Source organism: Salmo salar, chromosome ssa11 (assembly GCF_905237065.1).
Source record: "Salmo salar chromosome ssa11, Ssal_v3.1, whole genome shotgun sequence".
In the NCBI taxonomy this organism is placed as follows: Eukaryota; Metazoa; Chordata; class Actinopteri; order Salmoniformes; family Salmonidae; genus Salmo; species Salmo salar.
The window spans coordinates 80,617,896-80,643,720 of record NC_059452.1 but is presented as its reverse complement, the minus strand read 5'-3'; the positions used below and the strand labels follow the sequence as shown (position 1 = coordinate 80,643,720).

The window sequence follows — 25,825 nt, the reverse complement described above, 5'->3', positions numbered from 1 at the left end:
ATTATTGCCGCCAGTCATCATTCTAAATAGCAGCATTGCGACACCGTAGGCCTACAACTTCGTGAAACATAAACGTTAGGCTAAACGTTAATGGATAACCATGTATCCATTAAAGCAAAGCTATAGGCTTCTGAAAGCACAAGCACCACATCATCTGATAGCCCGTCAATAGGCAGCCGCATAGACCTCGCGATCGGTAGTAGTGATCAGTAGTCTATACTTTGTGAATGGCTGACACATTAGATTCGCTTTTTTAGGGCGGGGCCCAAACTCCAAACTTTGCAGTGGTCCAGAGAAACTGCGCTACGCCAGTGAAAATAGTGTGTGTGAGAGAGAGAGAGTGCGAGTGTCACCTGGTCCTTGGTGCGACTCTCGCGATCTCGGATGTGCTGGGTGACAATCTTGTCCATCTCCTCCCTCAGCATGGGGTACTGAGCCAGCTGTGGGTACAGGACAGCACAGGGCACATCGTGTGGGTAGGGAGGCACAGTTCAGACACGGACCAGACACAAAGCACAGCAAACACAGCCAACACAGCCAAACACACACACTCAAGCACTAACAGCACAAAAACTTACACACACAACAAGAGGACGGCACAGACTCTGCCCTAGTCACAACAAGAGGACAGCACAGACTCTGCCCTAGTCACAACAAGAGGACAGCACAGACTCTGCCCTAGTCACAACAAGAGGACAGCACAGACTCTGCCCTAGTCACAACAAGAGGACAGCACAGACTCTGCCCTAGTCACGACAAGAGGACAGCACAGACTCTGCCCTAGTCACGACAAGAGGACAGCACAGACTCTGCCCTAGTCACAACAAGAGGACAGCACAGACTCTGCCCTAGTCACAACAAGAGGACAGTACAGACTCTGCCCTAGTCACGACAAGAGGACAGCACAGACTCTGCCCTAGTCACAACAAGAGGACAGCACAGACTCTGCCCTAGTCACAACAATGTAAGTTAATCAGTGTTAATATTGGCTTTTCTTAGTGTGTCTATCTTTCCACAAGGGGTTAATCAAATGACAAGTAAATGAATAGTGCAAAGTCTGTATTACTGCCATAAAACACTAAACAGTCTTCTGCCCAACAAATAGTCTTCTCCCCAATAACACATTCTTTTCCTGGCACACTACGGCCTTTTTCCATGTGTTCCTTGTAAACACACCAATACAGACATTGGTGTGCTTCCAATACAGCAGACACACAACTGAATCACAGAGTCTGGTGGGAGGAAAGCCAACTGAATCACAGAGTCTGGTGGGAGGAAAGCCAACTGAAATCACAGTGTCTGTTGGGAGGAAAGCCAACTGAATCACAGAGTCTGTTGGGAGGAAAGCCAACTGAATCACAGAGTCTGGTGGGAGGAAAGCCAACTGAATCACAGAGTCTGGTGGGAGGAAAGCCAGCTGAATCACAGAGTCTGGTGGGAGGAAATCCAACTGAATCACAGAGTCTGGTGGGAGGAAAGCCAACTGAATCACAGAGTCTGGTGGGAGGAAAGCCAACTGAATCACAGAGTCTGGTGGGAGGAAAGCCAACTGAATCACAGAGTCTGCTGGGTGGGAGGAAAGCCAACTGAATCACAGAGTCTGGTGGGAGGAAAGCCAACTGAAATCACAGTAAAATAAAATAAGCTGATGTTTGGCAAGTTACAATGCATCCTTTGCGTTGGCTGTTCAAGGTTACAGGATCACATTGGAGTCAATGAGATCCTTCTCTTCTATCGTTTGATTTATCACTTCCTGGCATGGGCATGGGCCCAAATACACAGTAGGCGACATTGAGCTCTTTAAGGCTTATTCATATGTATAGACAGATAGCCATGTCATTGACGCCTATTATATAATAGCATTAGTGTCTTCCCTTCTGTACTGTTGTCTAAACACAAGTCCTGGTGACTTATAGTACACTGGTTCTTTGGCTTTGATGACACCATTGCAGGGCTATTTCACATGCTGTGCTATAATGCCATGTCGGGCTATCACTAATACAGATGTAGGGTCTTAATTTGATCACCCTGTTGCAGTCAAATTTTCTTGCAATGCAGGTAATGTTCAACTTGTACTATAGTTCAGGTTTAAAAAATTCAGACCTGATTTTTCCCAAAAATGTATCAACCCCTAAAAAATGTCCATTTAGTATAAAACTCACATTTCCTGTTGCTGTAGGATTATTTTCCTGCTGTAACAAACTGGCTCAAATTAAGATCCTACATCTGTATACTACCTTATGGCCAGGTGACTTACTAGAGCAGACATTAAATTGACCAATCAAAATAAGACTGATATTAGTGACTCTTTTTTATTTAAGACCAATTAACCAATGTGTCGTTGTAAAGAAGCATTGCAACTTTCACGTCCACAACATAGTTGCAGCACAGCCAGTTAGGAATGTTCTGTTTGACAGAGATGCATCGTAAAAAGTACATTGATAAACAATAACTCATACAAACAGGGTATGGGCAGCATGCAGGTAGATTGTTACACACAAACACACACACACAATGCATGGGGAGCAGGGGGGAGGACGAGGAGAGAGAGTGGAAAAGGGCAGAAAGACCTCTTGTGGTTTTTCTGTTTTATGGTCTTGAAAAAATCCACAAGAGGGCTCTTTTACATTTTTTCAAAAATGTGCTTGACGAATGAACAAGACGGTGAGAGGTTAGACACGACGAGATGTAGAAGACAATAAAGAGAAAGAGAGAGAGTGGGAGAAAGAGAAAGAGAGAGAAACAGAGAGAGATAGATGTTGTGGGTAGATCTGTTAGTTGAGATGCTGAGACACAACTGCTCCACCTGCAACAGCACTAGTTACTACAACAGATCAAATCATATCGACAGACACGGGGATGGAAGTGAGTAGAATCGACTAGAGGAACTCAATCAGATCGGAGACTGAGAGGAAGTCACAAAGATACAGTATTACTCACTGAGGAGAAAACACACAAATGCTGGTTACGATGGAAACTTGGGACAATTAGTTCAATTGTGTATTTTGGCCAATCAAAAACAAAACAGAATAAAAACGAATGTTTGAATAGAAATAGAATGACAAAAAAAACAACATGGGAGTTAAATATCATGGTAAGACCATAGTAAGGATAGACCGATAGTCTGCTGGACTAATGTGTTGGATGCCACATCTAAAAAAAAGTGAGCACAGAATGATCCATAGTCTCAGTCCTACTATATTCAGACTATCAATGTGAAAGCGATTAATATTGTTCACCGGGGTTGTACTGACTACATAGCATATTCCTGAGTGCACACAGGAGATAGATAGTGAAGTGTGACAGAAAGCTAACCGTATCACAAATCTAGAGAAGATGCCGTTTAATCAATAGTAGTTTGCACAGTTAGGTGTCTCCTATTGAAAATAAACGACATACTGTGCATTCAGAAAGTATTCACAACGCTTGGCTTTTTCCACATTTTGTTGTGTTACAAAGTGGGATTAAAACGGATTTAATTGTCATCTTTTGTCAACGGTCTACACAACGTACTCTGTAATGTCAAAGTGGAAGATGATTATTATTTTAGTGTACAGTAATTCATGGAAAATAAAACACTAATATATCTTGATGAGATAAGTATTCAACCCTCTGAGTCAATACATGTTAGAATCAGCTTGGCAGCGATTGCAGCTGTGTCTTTCCGGGTAAATCTCTAAGAGCTTTACACACCTGGATTGTACAACATTTGCCCATTATTCTTAAAACAATTCTTCAACCTCTGTCAAGTTGGTTGTTGATCATTGCTAGATGCCATTTTCAAGTCTTGACATAGATTTTCAAGTTGTTTTAAGTCTAAAGTGTAACTAGGCCACTCAGGAACATTAAATGCCGTCTTGGTAAGCAACTCCAGTGTATTGCCTTGTTTTTAGATAATTGTTCAGCTAAAAGGTGAATTTGTCTCCAAGTGTCTGTTGGAAAGCAGACTGAACCAAGTTTTCCTCTAGGATTTTGCCTGTGCTTATTTCTATTCTGTTCATTTTCATCCCCCCCAAAAAACTCCCTAGTCCTTTCCAATGACAAGCATTCCCATAACATGATGCAGCCACCACCATGCTTGAAAATATGAAGAGTGGTACTCAGTGATGTGTTGTGTTGGATTTGCCCCAAACATAGCGCTTTAAATTCAGGACAAAAAGTGCATTTCTTTGCCAGATTTTTTGCAGTATTACTTAAGTGCCCTATTTCAAACAGGACGCATGTTTTGGAATATTTGTATTCTGTACAGACTTATCTACAGGCTCAAAGGGATATTCAATGTTTTTATTTTTACCCATCTACCAATTGGTGCCCTTCTTTGTGATGCATTGGAAAACCTCCCTGGTCTTTGTGGTTGAATCTGTGCTTGAAATTCATTGCTCGATTGAGGGACCTTACAGATAATTGTATGTGTGGGGTACAGAGATGGAGTAGTCATTTAAAAATAATTTTAAATGCTATTATTGCACAAAAAGTGAGTCCATGCACATTTTTACTCCTGAACTTCTTTAGGCTTGCCATAACAAAAGGGTTGAACACTTATTTACTCAAGACATTTACATTTCAGCTTCTCATTTTTTATTAATTTGTAAACATTTCTAAAAACATAATTCCACTTTGACATTATGTAGATCAGTGACACAACATATCAATTTAATCCATTTTAAATTCAGACTGTAACACAACAAAAAGTGGAAAAAGTTAAGGGGTATGAATACTTTCTGAAGGCAGTGTATCTAGCTTACCATGACAATACATGTTTGAATCATTTCATGTGTTGAAAGGACTCCTCTTTTGACTGCAAGTGACCACCATCTGTCTTTTGCATTTGCCAAGCTTACAAAGTCACTACACAGTCAATTAATGTCACTGTACATTGTCACTGATGGATGAGTTGACTCTGCTTTGAAAAAATGGCAGTCTGTCTTCTGAGTCAGACACAGTATTCATCATTTTTAGGATACCATCATTGCATAAATGGAATGGCATGTTTGAAGACCAAAAATATTTAACTCTGCTATGTAGCTGGCTCAGAGCCAACACTGAGTCTTGTTCTTTGTCATTTGGAAACAAATATGTAAGAGGGGTAGGCACATTTGCAGATAAACTTCAAATACTAATATCACACCACAATACAAAAACCATGGAGAGGAGGAGAATATAAAACTGTGGAATAAGGAGTATGAACAAAGAGACTGACTGACAAAAACAAACTATGAAATGATTTCTTAGCTGTGTGGCTTACTGTGCATTCTATAACGGGAACGTATACACTACAGGTCAAAAGTTTTAGAACACCTACTCATTCAAGGGTTTTTCTTTATCTTTACTATTTTCTACATTGTAGAATAATAGTGAAGACATCAAAACTACGAAATAGCACATATGGAATCATGTAGTAACCAAAAAAGTGATAAACAAATCAAAATATGTTATATTTGAGATTCTTTGAGATACCCTTTGCCTTGATGACAGCTTTGCACACTCTTGGCACACTCTTGGCATAAAGTGTTTAACATTACTACATGATTCCATTTGTGTTATTTCATAGTTTTGATGTCTTCACTGTTATTCTACAATTAAGAAAATAGTAAAAATAAAGAAAAACCCTTGAATGAGTAGGTGTTCTAAAACTTTTGACCGGTAGTGTATGTCAAACTAAATAAATACAATCAGACACAGATAGGCCATGGCTACACTCATTTTTGTATCACTCAGCATCTGTCCTTATAAGCAGTAAGAAAACGGAAATATTCTCATAACTTCAAAGAACTATCAACTGGTTATCATAACAATTTATCAAATGGTTATTTTTGCCTCTTATTCGACCAAACAGAAAGCATATAGCTACAACACTTAACCACTATGCTCATCTAAGATAGATCAATTATTGTCTCATTTGCTTCCTTTTTGTAGTCCAGCCATCGGTCTATCCCTACCTCTAAGAATGACGCAAGCCAGACTCCGAACATGGCTCGGTTCCTTGGTTACCTTGTCACTACACTTTCGTATGGTGGAGGTGAGTTCGCTCACTACCATATCTATACACTTCAGTGAGGGTTCCTTCAGCTTTTGGATCTGCTTTTTCACTATGGCTTCAAAGGCCAGGTCAGGAGTGAACAGGCCCGTCCTGTAGAGAGGAGGTGGTGACGAGAGAGAGAGAGAGAGAGAGAGAGAGAGAGAGAGAGAGAGAGAGAGAGAGAGAGAGAGAGAGAGAGAGAGAGAGAGAGAGAAAAAGAGAGAGAGAGAGAGAGAGAGAGAGAGAGAGAGAGAGAGAGAGAGAGAGAGATCCACAGGGATAGAGAGCAGGTCAAAGTAGAGAGAGAGAGATAGAGAGGCGAAAGAATAACACAAGAGGGCCACACAGAGAAGGAGAGAACGTATAAGGAGGAAAAAAAGAGGGATGACAGATTGAGAGACAGATGAAAAAGAGGGGATAGTGACAGGTCAGGGGGAGGTGGGTAAACAGTAAAGAGGGAATAAAAGACAAGTGAGACATTTGGTTTCCCTTGAAGAGGCCAGCGCTGAGGTCTATCCCTCCATCCAGAGAGAGAGAGAGAGTGAGAGAGAGAGAGAATACAGCCTGCACCACTCCACCAGGCCAACAGCTCTGAGTTATGAGCCATGCCAGACCGTAGCTGTGCACCCAACACCCCAGACGAAGCACCTTGCTCTTCCTCTCTACCTGACCCCAAATCTTCGTCCTGTTCTCCCTTTCCCCCTATCTCCATCTATCCCCCAGCTGACCACACAGAGCAGGGTTATAGCGTTTGTTATTCCACTGTCCCAGAGCCACTGTGGTCAGGCCACATTCCATAACATGGCCTGGTCACAGTGGAATTAAGACCACTGGTATAAAGACCACTGGGGCCCCTTTGGCTGAGTGTGGCCCTAAAGGGCCCTCTAAAGCTGAACTTGGCCCATGGTAATCATCCAGATCTTCACATTGTCATGGCTCCTGTCTGCTGCAGGTGCACAGCCTCCGGTCTCACAAGCAGGGAGTCTGGATGCTGAGGTCACTCAACATGGCTGCCAGGGACAGCGGAGTGACACTTTGATGTGACACTCAAGGCATTGAAAATGATTTATTCACTGCTAAAAGGAACTCAGTCACCTGTGACTTAACAGAACTTAAACATCTTGAGATGTGTTCATTTGACCATTAATTTGATTCTGAATGTTCATTTGACCATTTTCATCCTTTCTCCTGTGTCTAAAGTTGCTACTCTTAACATGTAGCCACTAGCAGCAACTCAGCAGCATCCAGACCCCTTCTATACCCAGCACAGTTCTCTAACATGGCCATGCCATGGCCACTCTGCCCAGCCACCCCATCCAAAGTGGCAGGCAGGCAGTCCTTCACAATACCCCAACTACCCCAGTACGCCCCCTACTGTCCCAACCCGGGAAAACAGGGTCTGGAAAACGAGGCGGTGCGGTGATACAATAACAAGGATGACATAGCAGAAGGTTTTGGTGGGAGGGAGAGGTGAAACCATAGTGTCGCTCTCCACCATGTGCGTTTACCTTCTGAGTACACTGCCTAACGGTATTGACTAGCTCAGAAATGACCATGTCCACACATTTCTGGCAGGGCTCTTTGATCTTGCCGATCTGCCTTTTCACAATGGTCTCAAAGGCCATGTCCGGGGTGAAGAGGCCAGTTCTGCTCGGTAGAGAGAAAACGAGCGACAGGTTCAAAAAAGAGGGAAAAAGAGAAAGAAGGAGGAAGAGGAGGAGGAGGAGGAGGTCAGGCAGAGAGAATAGTGTTAATTGAAAATAAATTCCTCCTCCCAAACCCCTTCCACATAAAACATAAAGAAGAAACATGCACAGAAATATAAAGACAGATAATGAATTTCAACAAAAAACAGTATTAAAAACGAAGCTAAATCATCACATCACGGTTTGGGGGAAATATTGAGCTAGTTCAAATGTGCTTGTATGTTTAAAGGTGCCGATAAAAGCACAACTGAACTTATAGAACACAACTTTTATGATACTGCAGGGATCATCAACTAGATTCAGCCGTGGGATGATATTTTCTTGAGCAGATGGTCAGGGGGCCAGAACAGAATTACTAATAATTTGTACACTGCAAATTGACCGCAAGAAGCCCAAACAGATATAACATTTTAAAAAACATAACCATTTCAAACCTTGCTTACATTAGTGTACGATCACATACAGTATATCTCTCTTTTGTGTGGGAGTACTTTGGAACATATATCCTAAATAAAAATCAAATTTGCTGGTGTTTTTATAGTGTCTTATGTCTCCCCCACCCCCGCAAAAAACAATGATAACTTTTCAGTCATCTTTGGGGGGCAAATAAAATCAGCCGCGAAATTCGGCCCATGTGTCACCAGCTGGGGAACCCTGCTATACAGTATGTGAATAGTTTTGCCCACATATTACAGCATATGACTCATCCAGATGACGCCATGACTATTGGAATCCCTACACCACTACAACATAATTAATGTGTCTCAATTCTCTTGAATGGTTTCCTTTCACCATTCCCCCTCCTTCAGAACCACTGACCGAGTAGAGCTCACCCTCATTGTCAGAACAGGTTTGCAGCCATTTTGCTTTCACAAAGGAAATGTGACAAGGAAATGCAGACAAATAGCAATACTGTTCCAAGCTCAAGAAAAGATTTTGTAGCTTTTCCGGGGGAAACTGTATACACTAAGCAAAAATAATTGTTCATAGTTAAAGTTAGTTTGTTTTCCTGGCAGTAGGTCACCAGGATCATGTATTCTGCTACATAGCTCAAACCATCCCCTGTTCTTGAAGCCTTCCTTCTAGCTTCACTGTGGGAGGTTGAGTGGGAGGAAGAAACACAGAGGGGACACTTCAACAGGTTCACTGTCGGATTCTGATTTCTATCGCTCTGGGACCTACGTAAAAGAGAGGACGTTGTCATAGGGCGGGTACAAAGTGAGCTAGGTCACACGTGACTGGCATATCAGGCTAGGGCTTCAACAGACAGACAGTCATATATACAAGATACAGACAGGTGGACAAGGGGCGGGGCAAGGAGCGAGAGAAAGATACCATCCAACCAGCGGTCACAGATCTAATCACAAATCCCTCCACTTCTGTTTCTGATAACATCAGTATACGACAGCATGCTGGGTGCATGTCTGCGGTCGGTGTGTCTCGAGGTCTTTGTGATCAGATGGGTGACAGCGATTAGAATTGGCCTGGCCCACAGCGGCGACCCAGGCGGGCGAGGACAGGGGGAGGGAGAGGTGGATGGGGAGGAAGGACGTTGCCTAATGCCGTGGATGTTCTTAATGGCGTAGCTGATCTCCTTGCGAAGCTCCTTTTCGTTAAACTCCATCTGTACGGACACAGAAAGGACACACACACACACGCGTTAAATACCACAGAGATAGAGTTAGAAGGTCCCTTGTAACCACTGAGTGGCTCTGAACATCGAACAGAATATTATTCAAAGGAGCACATTTACAACAACAAGAAACCTTCAGACTAAGTACTAACACTGCTTAGTTATTCCATTCAGTCTGACACCTCTGTTAATCATTTGATATGACACAGCTATACCATGAGTGTATGATGACAGACAGTCTGACTGTGCGATGTTTAACGACTGAGACTGTAGTCTGGCCCCAGCAGGCCCAGATCCTGTGGCCAAGGCCAAACAGAATGTTTTACTGTGAAGGGAGGGAGGGAGGGAGGGAGGGAGGGAGGGAGGAGGGAGGGAGGAGGGAGGGAGGGAGGGAGGGAGGGAGGGAGGGAGGGAGGGAGGGAAGAATGTTTTCCTCATAAAGTCTGGGTTGGACCTCCCGAGTGGTGCAGTGGTCTAAGGCGTAACTACAGACCCAGGTTCAATCCCAGGCTGTATCACAGCCGGCCGTGACCGGGAGACCAATGAGGTGGCGCACAATTGGCCCAGCGTTGTCCAGGTTTGGGGAGGGTTTGGCCGGCCGGGATTTCCTTGTCCCATCATGCTCTAGCGACTCCTTTTGGCGGGCCGGGCAGCTCCAATCTGACTTCGGTCGCCAGCAGAACGTTGTTTCCACCGACACATTGGTGCGGCTGGCTTTCCCGGGTTAAGCGTGCATTGTGACAAGAAGCAGTGCGGCTTGGCAGGGTCATGTTTCGGGGGACACGCGGCTCTCAACCTTCGTCTCTACCGAGTCCGTAGGGGAGTTGCAGCGATGAGACAAGACTACCAATTGGATATCACGGAATTGGGGAGAAAAAGGGTGAAAGTAAAAAATAAAAATAAAAAATAATTATTATTATAATTATAATAAAGTCTCTGGGTTGTGGTCGATCCACAGCCCTGTCTGTCTCAAGAGTTAGGAGAGCGGGGGCCCTGGTAGGAGACACACACACACATACAGTACAGTACACACACCTTGACCAGCTCAAAGGGGAAGCGCTCGTGGAAGATGCGGTTGATCTTGGCTCCTCCTGACAGCTCTGCTGTGTCGATCTGGTCCCCAGAGCCCTCGATACGCTTCTCAAAGTCTACTGAGAACTGCTGCACCATCCTGGAGAGTAAAGGATACAGGGATAAGGGAGTTACACGTGTGTGTGTGTGTCAAATCTAATTTTATTTGTCACATGAGCCGAATACAACAGGTGTAGATCTTACCGTGAAATGCTTTCTTGCAAGCCCTTAACCAACAATGCAGTTCAAGAAATATAGTTAAGAAAATATTTACTAAATAAAGTAAAAAATCGAATCATATCAAAAAGCAACATAAGAAAATGACATCGACAAAAAAATGACAACAACAACGAGGCTATATACAGGTCAGTCGAGGTCATTTGTAAAGTGACTATGCATAGATAATAAACAGCGAGTAGCAGCAGTGTAAAAACAAATGGGGTGGGGGGGGGGGCAATGTAAATAGTCTGGGTAGCCATTTGAAGAATTGTTCAGCAGTCTTATGGCTTGGGGGTAAAAGCTGTTTAGAAGCCTCTTGGACCTAGACTTGGCGCTCTGGTACTGCTTCCCGTGCGGTAGCAGAGAGAACAGTCTATGACTTGGGTGACTGGAGTCTTTTTTTGTGCGTCTGTGTGTGTGTGCGTGCATGCCATCGTGCATACTTGTGTGTCCTACTTACTGCAGTAGGGCCTTGGTCTTGCGGGAGGGGTCGTCAGGTCTGAAGTTCTTGTACTCCTCCACCTCCTTCTCTATAGACAGCAGCTGGCTCTGCAGCTTGGCCCGCAGCCCCGGCAGAGTGTCCCGGATGTGATTGGTCAGTTGCTGCGGAGTGCAAGGTCCTCAGTGTGGGTTATGACATGCGACGGAAGAGAATACAGTGATCTAGCCTACCAGCCTACTACCGTTCTGCTCCCTTATCTCCAGTGGATATTATAAACTCGTCGAAAGCATCAAAATGCATCATGTGGACGGCTCATCTGGTAGAAGACTTCTCTGAAGGCTATACAAATTAACTGAAAAGAGACATATAGTGACCGCTAAAATAATATTCCTACTATGCCCTTTGGTGATGATTGAGAGATTTGAACCACAGATCAAGACAGTATTAGTGTTCCCCTCCACACACACACACACACACACACAAAGGAGGACTGACCTGGTTGAGTGTTTTCTGTAGGTAGGGGACTGACCTGGTTGAGTGTTTTCTGTAGGTAGGGGACTGACCTGGTTGAGTGTTTTCTGTAGGTAGGGGACTGACCTGGTTGAGTGTTTTCTGTAGGTAGGGGACTGACCTGGTTGAGTGTTTTCTGTAGGTAGGGGACTGACCTGGTTGAGTGTTTTCTGTAGGTAGGGGACTGACCTGGTTGAGTGTTTTCTGTAGGTAGGGGACTGACCTGGTTGAGTGTTTTCTGTAGGTAGGGAGTGCCCATCCGTTCAGCCAGGTGTCTGTATCCAGGATGGGTCAGGAAGAACTTCCTCTCTGCAGCCATGGCCGCTGTGATGTCCTTCTTCCCATCAATGTCCTTCTGACTCCTGTTCACCACACCAATGTAACCTGGGACAGAGAGAGAGGTCAGCTGATACTGGACACATCCGGATGCAAAGATAGGCACAATGTTGTTTTGTGGAGAGAAAAAAATAAAGAAAAGTTTGTTAGGGTAATTATTCTTCTTTTTTGTGTGGGTGAGATTTTATTTCTTGTTTGTTTGCCTGTCTGGGTTTACCACACTGGGTAGCGGGCCAAAGGAGGAGGGGAGTTCTGGGGGGAAGTGTGGAGGGTAATCTGGGGGTCCATGAAGTTACCCACATCCCTATTGTGGGATGGTTATTGTAACAGCTGTCGATTGTACTACATGCCTGCATATCCTGCTATGACTGAAAACAAATAAAGAATGGCAGCCACATGGGCAAGAGGGATCACATATCCCCATCTAGTTAAGGTTTCTCATGCATTTCTCTGTTAAGCAGTATGTCTTGCTCTATAACCTTTTGGACTGAACGCCAGTAGCCTTGTAAATATGCTAGTGGTTTAACATGGGGCCTTCCAACACGGGAGAGTGACAGAAGCAGAGAAGGTACAGACAAAGGACATGGAAAACGTTCAGAAGCACATGCCTGGGTTCTAACCAAGCGCCAGTGGAAAAACGGCACATCAGCGGATTGCATTAGGGTTTCCCACAAATATATTTTATTGCAAAGAAAATAACAGATGTTTTTTCCAGATGTGTCACCGAAATCAAGACATTGTTTTTGTCCACCTTTCTCTCTAACTCTCTTTTTCTTTTCTTCACTCTCCTCCTCTCCCCCCCTCTCTCTCTCTCTCCCTCTCTCTCGCTCTCTTTCCATCACCCTCCTCCTGTCTACCTCTCTCTAGGCTGTTGCAGAGAGCAACATAACTAGATAACCACTAGAGGGAAGCACTGTGACTGTGTGTGTGTGTGTGTGTGTGTGTGTGTGTGTGTGTGTGTGTGTGTGTGTGTGTGTGTGTGTGTGTGTGTGTGTGTGTGTGTGTGTGTGTGTGTGTGTGTGTGTGTGTAGTCTCACCTCTACGCAGTGGGAGCAGCTTATTCTCCAGAATTTCTCTGGCATCAGTCCCCTCATCCATCAGATCCAGCTTGGTGATCACACCAATGGTTCGCTGACCTGGTCACACACACACACACACACACACACACACACACACACACACACACACACACACACACACACACACACACACACACACACACACACACACACACACACACACTACATTAACAAAGTCCAGATCTGAGCTGTAGGTAGGTTCAATTGCATCCTTGTCTAACTGTTCTGTCACAACTTGATGGTGAATGATACTGAGAGCACAGATGAAAGCAGAAGGCCTACAGTTCCTGCCTTTAACCTCTTGTTAATCTCACCCACCCTGTGGGTCGACTTCTTTGGCAATCTTCAGGGCATCCGAGTTGGCCAGATCAGAGTTGGCTGGGGAGACAGCCAGCAGCAGACAGTTGTCCTTGGTCACAAACTGATACAACATGTCTCTGATCTGCTGCTCAATGTCCGCAGGCTGGTCCCCTACTGGGACCTTGGTCATCCCTGGCAAGTCCACCAGAGTCAGATTCAGGACTAGGGGAGAGAGAAGGGGAGAGAGGGGTAAAGGGAGAGAGGGGAGAGAGGGGAGGACAGAGAGGAGAGAGAGGTCAAAGGCAGAGGGGATAGAAGGGGAGGGTAGAGGGGAAAGGGGAAGAGAGTGTGGAGAGGGGAGAGTGGGGAGAGAGGAGAGGGTAGAGAGGTGGAGACAGAGAGAGATTTGTAAATATGATGTCAGATCCGATGAATGATACTAACCTCGAAAATAAAATACTATATGATATAATTAATAGTACCTGATTGAGACTCACTATACAACAACCAACTTTGGGCCCTGGCTATAAAATCAAACTTGGTTGCCAGTTTTGACCAATAGGGAATAGGGAAACTTGATTCACCAAATTCTGTGTATAGAATTAAGATACTTGTATTCCATTTTATAAAGTTAAACTACTCTTTCCTACAATCACAGTATTATGAGTGTCGCCATGGTAGTTCTGCCAAGTTGCCCATGTGCCAAGATGCCAGATCTGCGTCCTCACCATGTGGGGAGTAGACCCTGAGATTTATTGGCACAGGTGAGATTCCCTTATTCTGCCCAGTGATGCGATCCGTCTCCGCCTCGATCTCCCCACGAACCTCATCGAAGTCTGTGAACTTCTTCCCCTTACAGTGAAGGAACTCAGCATATTCTGCAGGAGAAGAGGGGGACAGAGAAAAGGAGAGGAAAGGAAAGGAGGAGTGAGGATAACAAAATAATTCAAGAACAATGAAAAAAAACAGGACACCATTTTTGGCAGTTTGAACGGAAATGAGGACAGTTGTTCTGTCATATCTTTACGTTTCATCACTCTCAGTTTTAAAGAAAATGTAGCAACACTAGATGGCACTATTGTTGAAACTGTGAGACAGACACAGACCTTGTAATGATCCTAAAATAATTAGAAGCCCATTTTGTCCAATTGGTAATACAGGATATGAATAAGGCCTTATATGTAAACACCGCTGCTAACAGGATCTCAGGTGACCATGGTTGGTCTTGACAGTTGATGAGATTGGTGTTTTGTTTATTTATTTTGCAAAGGGATTATTTAGAATCTACCTCTCCAATGACTTTGGGTAGGCTATACATTACTTGAGCATTAAAGACTGAACCAGGTTTTCCTCTAGGACAGTTTGGTCTTCATGAACCTTAAAATGTATATTGAAATGCTGTAATATACAGTAAATGCAATACAGCTGCAAACTGGGTTTCAAAAAACGAATAAAGCAACACCTCACAGCACAACGCCTCTCGCCCATGTGACCAAATGTTTGTGTGTATGTACGGACATGTATGTGTAATTAATAGACGCGCACACACACACACACACACACACACTACACATGTGTATGTACGGACATGTATGTGTAATTGATAGATGCACACAGACACACACACTCCAACACACACACTACACATGTGTATGTACGGACATGTATGTGTAATTGATAGATGCACACACACACACACACACTACACATGTGTATGTACGGACATATACAGTGCATTCGGAAAGTATTCAGACCACTTGACTTTTTCCACATTTTGTTACATGACAGCCTTAATGAAAAATGTATTAAATATAGTTTTTTCCTCATCAATCTACACACAATACCCCATAACGACAAAGCGAAAACAGTTTTTTTAAATGTTTGCAAATACTTATTCTTATACTTATATAGGTGCTTCTACACCTGCATTGCTTGCTGTTTGGGGTTTTAGACTGGGTTTCTGTACAACACTTTGTGACATCAGCTTATGTAAGAAGGGCTTTATAAATACATTTGATTGAATTTGATTGATTGACTTATTTACATAAGTATTCGGACCCTTTGCTTTGAGACTCGGAATTGAGATCAGGTGCATTCTGTTTCCATTGATCATCCTTGAGATGTTTCTACAACTTGATTGGAGTCCACCAGTGGTACATTCAATTGATTGGACATTATTTGGAAAGGCACACACCTGTCAATATAAAGTCCCACAGTTGGCAGTGTATGTCAGAGCAAAAACCAAGCCATGGTCGAAGGAATTGTCTGTAGAGATCCGAGACAGGATTGTGTCGAGGCACAGATCTGGGGAAGGATACCAAAAAATGTCTGCAGCATTGAAGCTCCCCAAGAACACAGTGGCCTCCATCATTCTTAGCAGATTGGAACCGCAAGACTCTTCCTAGAAGTGCCTTGGTTAGGGAGGTAACCAAGAACCCGATAGTCAATCTGACAGAGCTGCAGAGTTCCTCTGAGGAAATGGGAGATACTTCCAGAAGGACAACAATCTCTGCAGCACTCCACCAATCAGGCCTTAGTGGTAGAGTGGCAAGACGGAAGCCACTCCTCAGCAAAAGGCACATGACAGCCCACTTTGAGTTTGCCAAAAGGCACCTTAAGACTCTCAGACCATGAGAAACAAGATTCTCTGGTCTGATGAAACCAAGACGAAACTCTTTGGCAAAGTACAGAGAAATCCTTGATGAAAACCTGCTCCAGAGCGCTCAGGACCTGTCACGACTTCTTCCGAAGCCGGTCCCTCTCCTTGTTCGGGCGACGTTCGGCAATTGACATCGCCGGTCTTCTAGCCATCGCCGATCCACCTTTCATTTTCCATTTGTTTTGTCTTGTCTTCCCACACACCTGGTTTAAATTCCATCATTACATGTTGTGTGAACCTTCTGTTCACCCCCAAGTCCTTGTCCGGAATTGTTTATTGTAGTGCTTGTGCACGTTATGCTGGTATGTGACGGGTTTTACCCATTGATTTATTTGTACTGTTTATGGTGGTTTTATTTATTAAACTGCGCCGTTGTAAATCAGTTTTGCTCTCCTGCGCCTGACTTCTCTGCCACCAGAACGCACCCCTTACAGGACCTCAGACTGGGACGAAGGTTCACCTTCCAACAGGACAACAACCCTAAGCACATAGCCAAGACAACGCAGGAGTGGCTTCGGGACATGTCTCTGAATGTCCTTGAGCGGCCCAGCCAGAGCCAGACTTACACCCGATCTAACATCTCTGGAGAGACCTGAAAATAGCTTTGCAGCAACGCTCCCCATCCAATCTGACAGAGCTTGAGAGGATCTGCAGAGAGGAATGGGAGAAACCCCCCAAATACAGGTTGTCAGGGGCGTCGTAAAGGACAGACCAAGGCGCAGTGGGTATCGTGCTCATATCCTTTTTTTATTACAAAATAAACCAATGCCAAACAACAGTTCCGTAAGGACACAAGGACTATATGAAAAACAACCACCCACAAAGCCCAAAGGAAAACAGGCTGCCTAAGTATGGTTTCCAATCAGAGACAACGAAAGACACCTGCCTCTGATTGGAAACCACACTCGGCCAAACCTGAAAAACGGAACATAGAAAATGAAAACTAGAACCAAAATCCCCTAGACCAAAAACCCCAAAACACACAAAACAAACACCCCGTGCCACGCCCTGACCAACTAGAATGACAAAAGACCCCTTTACTGGTACCCCCCCCCAAAGTTGCAGACCCCGACTGCACCTCAAAACAAAAAACCCCACAAAACAACCCCAAACCTAAAGGGAGGGTGGCCACCGTCAAAGACGGTCCATGTGCTACACCCCCCCTTCCCAATCCTCCCACTACGGAGGTGGCTCTGGCTCTGGGCGTAGCTCCCATTCAGAAAACTCTGGGCTGCGCGGCATCGCTGGAGGCCCCGGGCTTAGAGGCGTCGCTGGAGGCCCCGGGCTGAGAGGCGTCGCTGGAGGCCCCCGGCTGAGAGGCGTCGCTGGAGGCCCCGGGCTGAGAGGCGTCGCTGGAGGCCCCGGGCTGAGAGGCGTGGCTGGAGGCTCCTGGCTGAGGAGCGTCGCTGGAGGCTCCGGGCTGAGGAGCGAACCAAAATCCCCAAGACCAAAAACCCCAAAACACACAAAACAAACTGCCACGCCTTGGCACCCCCTGCCACGCCTTGACCAACTATAATGACAAAAGACCCCTTTACTGGTCAGGACGTGACACAGGTGTGCCAAGCTTGTAGCGTCATACCCAAGAAGAGTTGAGGCTTTAATCGCTGCCAAAGGTGCTTCAACAAAGTACTGAGTATAGGATCTGAATACTTATATAAACGTGATATTTCCATTGTTTATTTTGACAAAATTTGAGTTTTGATAAACCTGTTTTTCCTTTATTGATGAGAAAAAAAATACAATTTAATCCATTTTAGAATAAGGCTGTAATGTAACAAAATGTGGAAAAAGGTCTGAATACGTTCTGAATGTACTGTATGTATAATTCATAGATGCACACACTACACACACCCACACATCATTATTATGATTTTTTGTTGCTTTTTTTATTGTGTACATTTGTGTCTTTCATTTTATTTTGTTTAGAAAAAAATTCATTGTAAAGTATTTTTGCCTGTAAAGTTTCTTTCCTTATGTGTCAGACCCCAGTAAGACTCGTTGTCACCATTGCTGGCCTTCTAGGCAGAGTTGCAAAGAAAAAAACATATCTCAGACTGGCCAACAAAAATAAAAGATTAAGATGGGCAAAAGAACACAGACACTGGACAGAGGAACTCTGCCTAGAAGGCCAGCATCCCTGAGTCGCCTCTTCACTGTTGACGTTGAGACTGGTGTTTTGCGGTTACTATTTAATGAAGCTGCTAGTTTCTCAAACTAGACACTGTAATGTACTTGTCCTCTTGCCCAGTTGTGCACCGGGGCCTCCAACTCCTCTTCTATTCTAGTTAGAGCCAGTTTGCACAGTTCTGTGAAGGGAGTAGTTCACAGCGTTGTACGAGATCTTCTGTTTCTTGGCAATTTCTCGCATGGAATAGCCTTCATTTCTCAGAACAAGAATAGACTGATGAGTTTCAGAAGAAAGTCTTGTAATCGAACTCGCAAATGCTGATGCTCCAGATCCTCAACTAGTCTAAAGAAGGCCAGTTTTATTGCTTCTTTAATCAGGACAACAGTTTTCAGCTGTGCTAACATAATTGCAAAAGGGTTTTCTAATGATCAATTAGCCTTTTAAAATTATAAATTTGGATTAGCTAACACAATGTGCCATTGGAACACAGGAGTGATGGTTGCTGATAATGGGCCTCCGTACACCTAAATAGATATTCCATTAAAATCTGCCATTTCCAGCTACAATAGTCATTTACAACATTAGCAATGTCTACACTGTATTTCTGATCAATTTGATGTTATTTTAATGGACCAAAAAATTGCTTTTCTTTCAAAAACAAGGACATTTCTAAGTGAACCCAAACTTTTGAATGGTTTGTGATGAAGCCTGTTATTGAAAGCCTATTCTGCCTTATGAAGTTACCATAACAACACTAACCAGCCACTGTCATCAAATCAAATCAAAGTTTATTTGTCACATGCGCCGAATACAACAGGTGTAGACCTTACAGTGATATGCTTACTTACAGGCTCTAACCAATAGTGCAACAAATGTATTAGGTGAACAATAGGTAAGTAAAGAAATAAAACAACAGTAAAAAGACAGGCTATATACAGTAGCGAGGCTATAAAAGTAGCGAGGCTACATACAGACACCGGTTAGTCAGGCTGATTGAGGTAGTACGTACATGTAGATATGGTTAAAGTGACTATGCATATATGATGAACAGAGTAGCAGTAGCGTAAAAGAGGGGTTGGCGGGTGGGACACAATGCAGATAGCCCGGTTAGCCACTGTGCGGGAGCACTGGTTGGTTGGGCCAATTGAGGTAGTATGTACATGAATGTATAGTTCAAGTGACTATGCATATATGATAAACAGAGAGTAGCAGCAGCGTAAAAGAGGGGTTGGGGGTGGGGGCACAATGCAATAGTCCGGGTAGCCATTTCATTACCTGTTCAGGAGTCTTATGGCTTTGGGGTAAAAACTGTTGAGAAGCCTTTTTGTCCTAGACTTGGCACTCCGGTACCGCTTGCCATGCGGTAGTAGAGAGAACAGTCTATGACTGGGGTGGCTGGGGTCTTTGACAGTTTTTAGGGCCTTCCTCTGACACCGCCTGGTGTAGAGGTCCTGGATGGCAGGCAGCCTGGACCTCAGGAGCACTGGTGTGGTGCACAGATGAGCAGCACTCCTTCACATTTTTACATTTGAGAATAGACGGGGCTGGTAAAACTATTCCTTGAAAATTAATTTGGATAAATTCCAAATAAATGATTTTTAATTACCACAAAAATTCCATGAAAAACAATAGAATGACAAACCAAATAAATATGTATGGTGGCCTAGAGGTATTCATACCCCTTGACTTATTCCACATTTTGTTGTGTTACAACCTGAATTCTAAATGGATTTAAATAATATAATTAAATACAACATAATGAGAAAGTGAAAATATATATATATTTTTTTTGCAAATTTATAGAAAATGAAATACAGAAATATCTTATTTACATAAGTATTCACACCCCTGAGTCAATACATGTTAGAATCACCTTTGGCAGCAATTACAGCTGTGATTCTTTCTGGGTAAGTCTCTAAGAGCCTTACACACTTCGATTGTACAATATTTGCACGTGATTCTTTTTAAATTCTATAAGCTCTGTCGAGTTGGCTGTTGGTCATTGCTAGACAGCCATCTTCACATCTTGCTATAGATTTTCAAGCTGATTAAAGTCAAAACTGTAACTAGGCCACTCAGGAACATTCAATGTCATCTTGGTAAGCAACTCCATTGTATATTTGGCCTTGTGTTTTAGGTTATTGTCTGCTGAAAGGTGAATTTGTCTCCCAGTGTTTGGAAAGCAGACCGAACCAGGTTTTCTAGGATTTTATCTGTGCTTAGCTCTATTCTGTTTCTTTTTATCCCAGAAAACTCCCCATTCCTTGTCGATGAAAAGCATACCCATAACATGATGCAGCCACCACCAAAATATAATGAATGGTACAAAGTGATGTGTTTTGTTGGATTTTCACCAATCATAACACTTTGTATTCACATCAAAAAGTTAAAATCTTTGCCACATTTTTGTCAGTATTACTTTAGTGCCTTATTGCAAACAGGATGTGTTTCGGGAATATTTATATTCTGTACAGGCTTCCTTCTTTTCACTCTGTCATTTAGGTTAGTATTAAACTCTGTCATTTAGGTTAGCCATTAAACTCTGTAACTGTTTTAAAGTCACCATTGGCCTCGTGGTGAAATCCCTGAGTGGTTTCCTTCGTCTATGACAACTGAGTTAGGAAGGACACCTGTATCTTTGTAGTGACTGGGTGTATTGATACACCTTCCAAAGAGTAATTAATAACTTCACCATGCTCAAAGGGATATTCAATCTCATTTTTTTTTATTTTGACCCATCTACCAATAGGTGCCCTTCTTTGAGAGGCATTGGAAAATCCTCCCTGGTCTTTGTGGTTGAATCTGTGTTTGAAATTCAATGCTCAAATAATTGTATGTGTGGGGTACAGAGGTGAGGTAGTCATTCAAAAATCATGTTAAACTATATTATTGCACACAGAGTGAGTCCATACAACTTATTATGGGACTTGTTATGCACCTTTTTACTCCTGAACTTATTTAGGCTTGCCATAACAAAGGGGTTGAACACTTATTGACTCAAGACATTTCAGCTTCTAATTTTTTATACATTTGTAAACATTTCTAAAAACATTTTTCCACCTTGACATTATGGGGTATTGTGTGTAGGCCAGTGACACCAAATCTCAATTTCATCCATTTTAAATTCAGGCTGTAGCACTGGGGTGTGAATACTTTCTAAAGGAACTGTAGGCAAATGGTGGTTTCTTCCCTGTCTTCTCTCTGGCGGTGGCGAGAATGATGAAGAACTATACAGGCTACGTGTGCACAGTGGAGGCCCAGCGGCGCCTTGACCACTTTAGCCAGTCAGAAAATTGAAAAAAAAAAAATTGACCGTGTGTCTGCATTGGTGTTCATAAAACTCCTCTCTACTCTAACACAGCGGAACCCAGAATATATGTGACAACTTGGTTACAGCGACACCATTCTCCCGAAGACACCCGAACCAGAGTGGCCACCGCAAAGCCCAAGGAGCCTGACCCTCTCTGGATGTTGCTGTAGCCCTGCTTGGAATATTTAGCCTACATTGGCTATTGGTTGAGGCGCAGGGCCCGTTCTAGCCTGGTATGACAGGGTGGGCAATTGGAAATGTGAATTGGGCCAAGTTGGAGGTAATAATGCATTTAGGTTATAGGTTATTGAGCTGCATGAATACACCACACCAAAAGCTTGAGTATATGGCTGTTTTAAAACAAATGCACAGAGCTGTCCTTCACCTTTCCTCCACCACCACAAGTTGGTTCAACTTCTTTAACATCATTGCGCGATCCTGGTGATGTCCGTTCAGCACCACGAAGGACGCTCTAATCGCTTAAGATGGCATGTCATCAAGATCTGTTGGCTACGGCTAATAGTCAAACTCATCACGTAATAGTATTACTACTACAAATAGAAGATTATCACTTTTCACAGTGGTGCTCGTTTAGTAAAGTTAGATCAAAGCTGAATCAATGTCTTGCAAGATCACATAATGATTCATTTGCATTTTCCATAACATAGTAGGCCTACGACACTACTGTTACACCATTTGGAATGAGATTTTAGGATGGTTCGCTGAAGCTGAATAGTAAAAAAAATAAAAATGCACCAAATATCAACAGAGCACGCCACTAGGCAGGATGTACGCTTTGAATGAAACAAAATATAAGAAAGGCTAATAGCGTTTTAACACCATCTGCTCTAATTCACTCACAAAACAGCCATTCAAGAATATATACATGCATATTACCATGAAACTGATTGAGATCAATCGAATGATTGGCATGGAGATGCAGTTTGGTCGTTTCACCGGTAAAACGTGGATAATTATCATTCACAATTGAGAGTGATGATGGCAGACGATGCAATTGGAGGATGCATTTTATGCATATCCAATAATGATAGGCTATTAATTTGGCTACATCTTACGGTACAAACTTTGACTGAGAAAATGATGATGTCATATACAAAAACAATCGCTATCCCTCACCTAAAAAAAATGCACTACACCACTGCTCTGGAGAGGAGGCAGGTGGAAGGGAGGGATGGGGAAAAGTTTACCTGTGGGACAGTTGATCAGCTGGAGGACCAAGGGACGGCGGGTGACGATGCCAGAGCCACGGGGAAGAAAATCTCTGTAACACATGGGAAAGAGAAGTGAGAAAAGAACCATGGTTATGGAAACACCTGGGCCCATATTCATTAAGCATCTCAGAGTAGGAGTGCTGATCATGTCAAATTAATTTTTACCTCATAGAAAGTGGGACTGCGAGACATATTGAAGCTGAAAATGAACAGACTGTCACTGCAGTTTCTGTAAATGACTGTTGCCTTAAAGGCTTTGCTGCTTTTCAAGAAACACTTTCTATTCTACCTGGCAGTCTTTGTCTGGGATGCGATACAATCAGCTCTTTCTGAGAGTAGCCCACTTAAGAGCCTGTGTGAGGTTTGAGCATACAGGGACTGATTAGCACTGGGCCAGGAGAGAGAGAGAGAGAGAGAGAGAGAGAGAGAGAGAGAGAGAGAGAGAGAGAGAGAGAGAGAGAGAGAGAGAGAGAGAGAGAGAGAGAGAGAGAGAGAGAGAGAGAGAGAGAGAGAGAGAGAGAGATGGAGAGATCAAGAGAGACGGAGAAAGAGAAAGCAGGTTGGAGGATGAGAGAAACAAAAGATTGCAGAGGGAGAAAATTATTGAGAGGGTGAGGAAGGGAGAGAGCAGAGTACATAACAGAAAAAAAACAGAGAGAGAGAGAGAGAGAGAGAGAGAGAGAGAGAGAGAGGGTGCAGAGAGGATGAGAGAGAGCAAGAGAAAGGGAGAGAGAGAAAGAAGGCACAGGGAGAGAGAGAGCCATACTGTAGCTCTAGCACAGCTGAGGAGCACTCTCTTTCCTCAGCTCCATTGTCAGGTGGCAATGAATGGAATCAGTGCCTTGCCAGTCAGGCCTGAGCCTTTAATGGATAAATCACTGGATAATCAGCACAATAATTGCAGGCTTTGTTCAAACAAGGGACAGCTAAAGTCAGTAGCCTGAGAGCCCACCCTTATCATGTGACAGTGGTGCTTCTGCAAGCTGAGAACAGGACTCTACATTCTGCAGGGTGTTTGCTGAAGAGCAACACCAATCTCATAGACAAAATCTTATTGGGACAAATATCCCACATAAAACAATGAATTCTCCATGGCATTGAGTGGTAAGAGAGATGAAATATTGCCAATGTTTTTTTCTTCTGTAGTCTATTTCTGTCCTCCAGGACACACTCAATGTAAGCTCTTTAAGAGTGAGAGAAAGAGAGCGATATGAGTGTCTTCATCTGCCTCCAGCTATATGTGAGACTGGTAACATGCAGATGGTAAGGTACACAACATGGTCCTAAAGTGGCTGTGTGTGTGTGTGTGTGTGTGTGTGTGTGTGTGTGTGTGTGTGTGTGTGTGTGTGTGTGTGTGTGTGTGTGTGTGTGTGTGTGTGTGTGTGTGTGTGTGTGTGTGTGTGTGCGTGTGCGTGTGTGCGCGCGCGCGTGCGCGCGTGTGTGTGTGTGTGTCAGAACACACTACGTGTGTTTTCTTCTGAAGAATTCTGCCGACACTGCCTTCCATAACGGCAGTAGCAGCCATGGTGACATTGTTTGTATATATGCTGTTACATAACCTGCTGACCTGACACTAGTCGTAGCTAATTCCCTTCCACCTGCGGTTCAACAACAGGGGTCTAGAAGGGACATGCACCCAGATAGAATCTCATAGGGTCCTGTAAACTAAGAGCGTGTAGGCTACTACTGCTAAATACGTGTATGTGACCAATAACATTTGATTTGATTTGAATAGTAGTAGTGCCTGATCTCTTCATTGCATCACCACCATAGATTTTCACTTTACGGTGCTTGCGGGTCAATAGCAACCATGGCTGAATATTGACCGACGATGATATTAGTTAAGCATGCTCAGTGGGTTACTAAATGGACAGCTTGCAAAGCTGCAGTTTATGAGAATATTTTCAGTTATGAATTATGATTGGCCAACTAAGAATAGTAGTCCGGCTAGCCACATAATGTGACTTCAGTTGTGGATATTACTATAACCAGAGCCACAGTGCTATCAGTTAATGAAGACCTGTTTGACCAGGGAGGAAGAGATTATGCTAATTGAACTGCAGTCTCGCAACAAATGATTCTGTAAGTGTTTATGAACAAATATGTTCCAGCCATTCTCCAAGGCAAACACGCACAAAGTTGTGCGCACACATAAACACACGCATGCAGGCATGTACACACACATGCCTAACACACACACATCTAACCTATGTCATTACAATAATTGAATGATATTATCCATTTCATATCACCACCTGAACATAGATAAACATAGAAAGCATTGGCAGCACTGTCTCGTCGACAACAGCTCCATTTCCTACTGTGTCAAGTCAATTTCCTGTCTACGGTCTCTCTCTGGTTGGGGTGTAAACCTGGCTTTCTCTGCACCTTCCTCTCCTCTAGTAACATCTTGTAGGGGACAGATGGCCCAAACTGCAGGTCCCCTCCTCTCCCCCTTCTCCACTCCGCATTCCCCAAAAACACCACCATATGGACTATCCAGATGGGCGGAGCCGGCACCAACCAACCAGGCCCTGTCACACACACCATACCAATCCATCTCCATCCCAAACGCTGCTTTGGCTGGGGAGATGGCTCAAGACAAGGCATGGTTCCTGGGGTATCCACCACACACACGCTCACACGTGCACACATTCATACATATGCTACATACTTGCTGAATGGGCTCAGTCGCACAAATGAGCAAACACGGATGGACGCACACATGCACGAACCATCATGTAGCAATGCTGACAAGCATTCACCACATCAATAGCCTGTTATATGTGATTGCAGGGGAAAACAGAGTGAAGGAGTGGGTGAACACCTGACTCTCTTCATTGTACCATCCCCCACCCCAGCCTGCCCCTCTCCTCCACCCCAGCCTGTCCCTCTCCTCCACCCCAGCCTGCCCCTCTCCTCCACCCCAGCCTGCCCCTCTCCTCCACCCCAGCCTGCCCCTCTCCTCCACCCCAGCCTGTCCCTTTCCTCCACCCAAGCCTGTCCCTCTCCTCCACCCCAGCCTGCCCCTCTCCCCCAACCCAGCCTGCCCCTCTCCCCCAACCCAGCCTGCCCCTCACCTCCACCCCAGCCTGCCCCTCTCCTCCACCCCAGCCCGCCCCTCTCCCCCACCCCAGCCTGCCCCTCTCCTCCACCCCAGCCTGTCCCTCTCCTCCAG

At 44.1% G+C, this 25,825-nt stretch overlaps 1 protein-coding gene across 12 annotated transcripts in view; it reads right to left on the bottom strand.

The window, feature by feature from the left end:
- LOC106563274 (dynamin-1) overlaps nt 1-25,825 on the bottom strand; it is an 83,691-nt gene that overhangs the window by 41,904 nt on the left and 15,962 nt on the right. For all 12 annotated transcript variants that reach the window (XR_006757668.1, XR_006757667.1, XM_045689984.1 and 9 more), the window contains exons 2-11: nt 22,624-22,697; nt 14,044-14,193; nt 13,334-13,537; nt 12,974-13,072; nt 11,824-11,984; nt 11,109-11,251; nt 10,394-10,529; nt 9,282-9,349; nt 7,528-7,666; nt 354-440 (exon numbers count right to left, since the gene is read on the bottom strand). Coding sequence is in view for 10 of the 12 variants with exons in the window: in XM_045689984.1 (XP_045545940.1) it covers nt 354-440; nt 7,528-7,666; nt 9,282-9,349; nt 10,394-10,529; nt 11,109-11,251; nt 11,824-11,984; nt 12,974-13,072; nt 13,334-13,537; nt 14,044-14,193; nt 22,624-22,697 (1,261 nt within the window). In the remaining 2 variants the exon portion in view is untranslated. The remainder of the gene's footprint in view (nt 1-353; nt 441-7,527; nt 7,667-9,281; nt 9,350-10,393; nt 10,530-11,108; nt 11,252-11,823; nt 11,985-12,973; nt 13,073-13,333; nt 13,538-14,043; nt 14,194-22,623; nt 22,698-25,825) is intronic.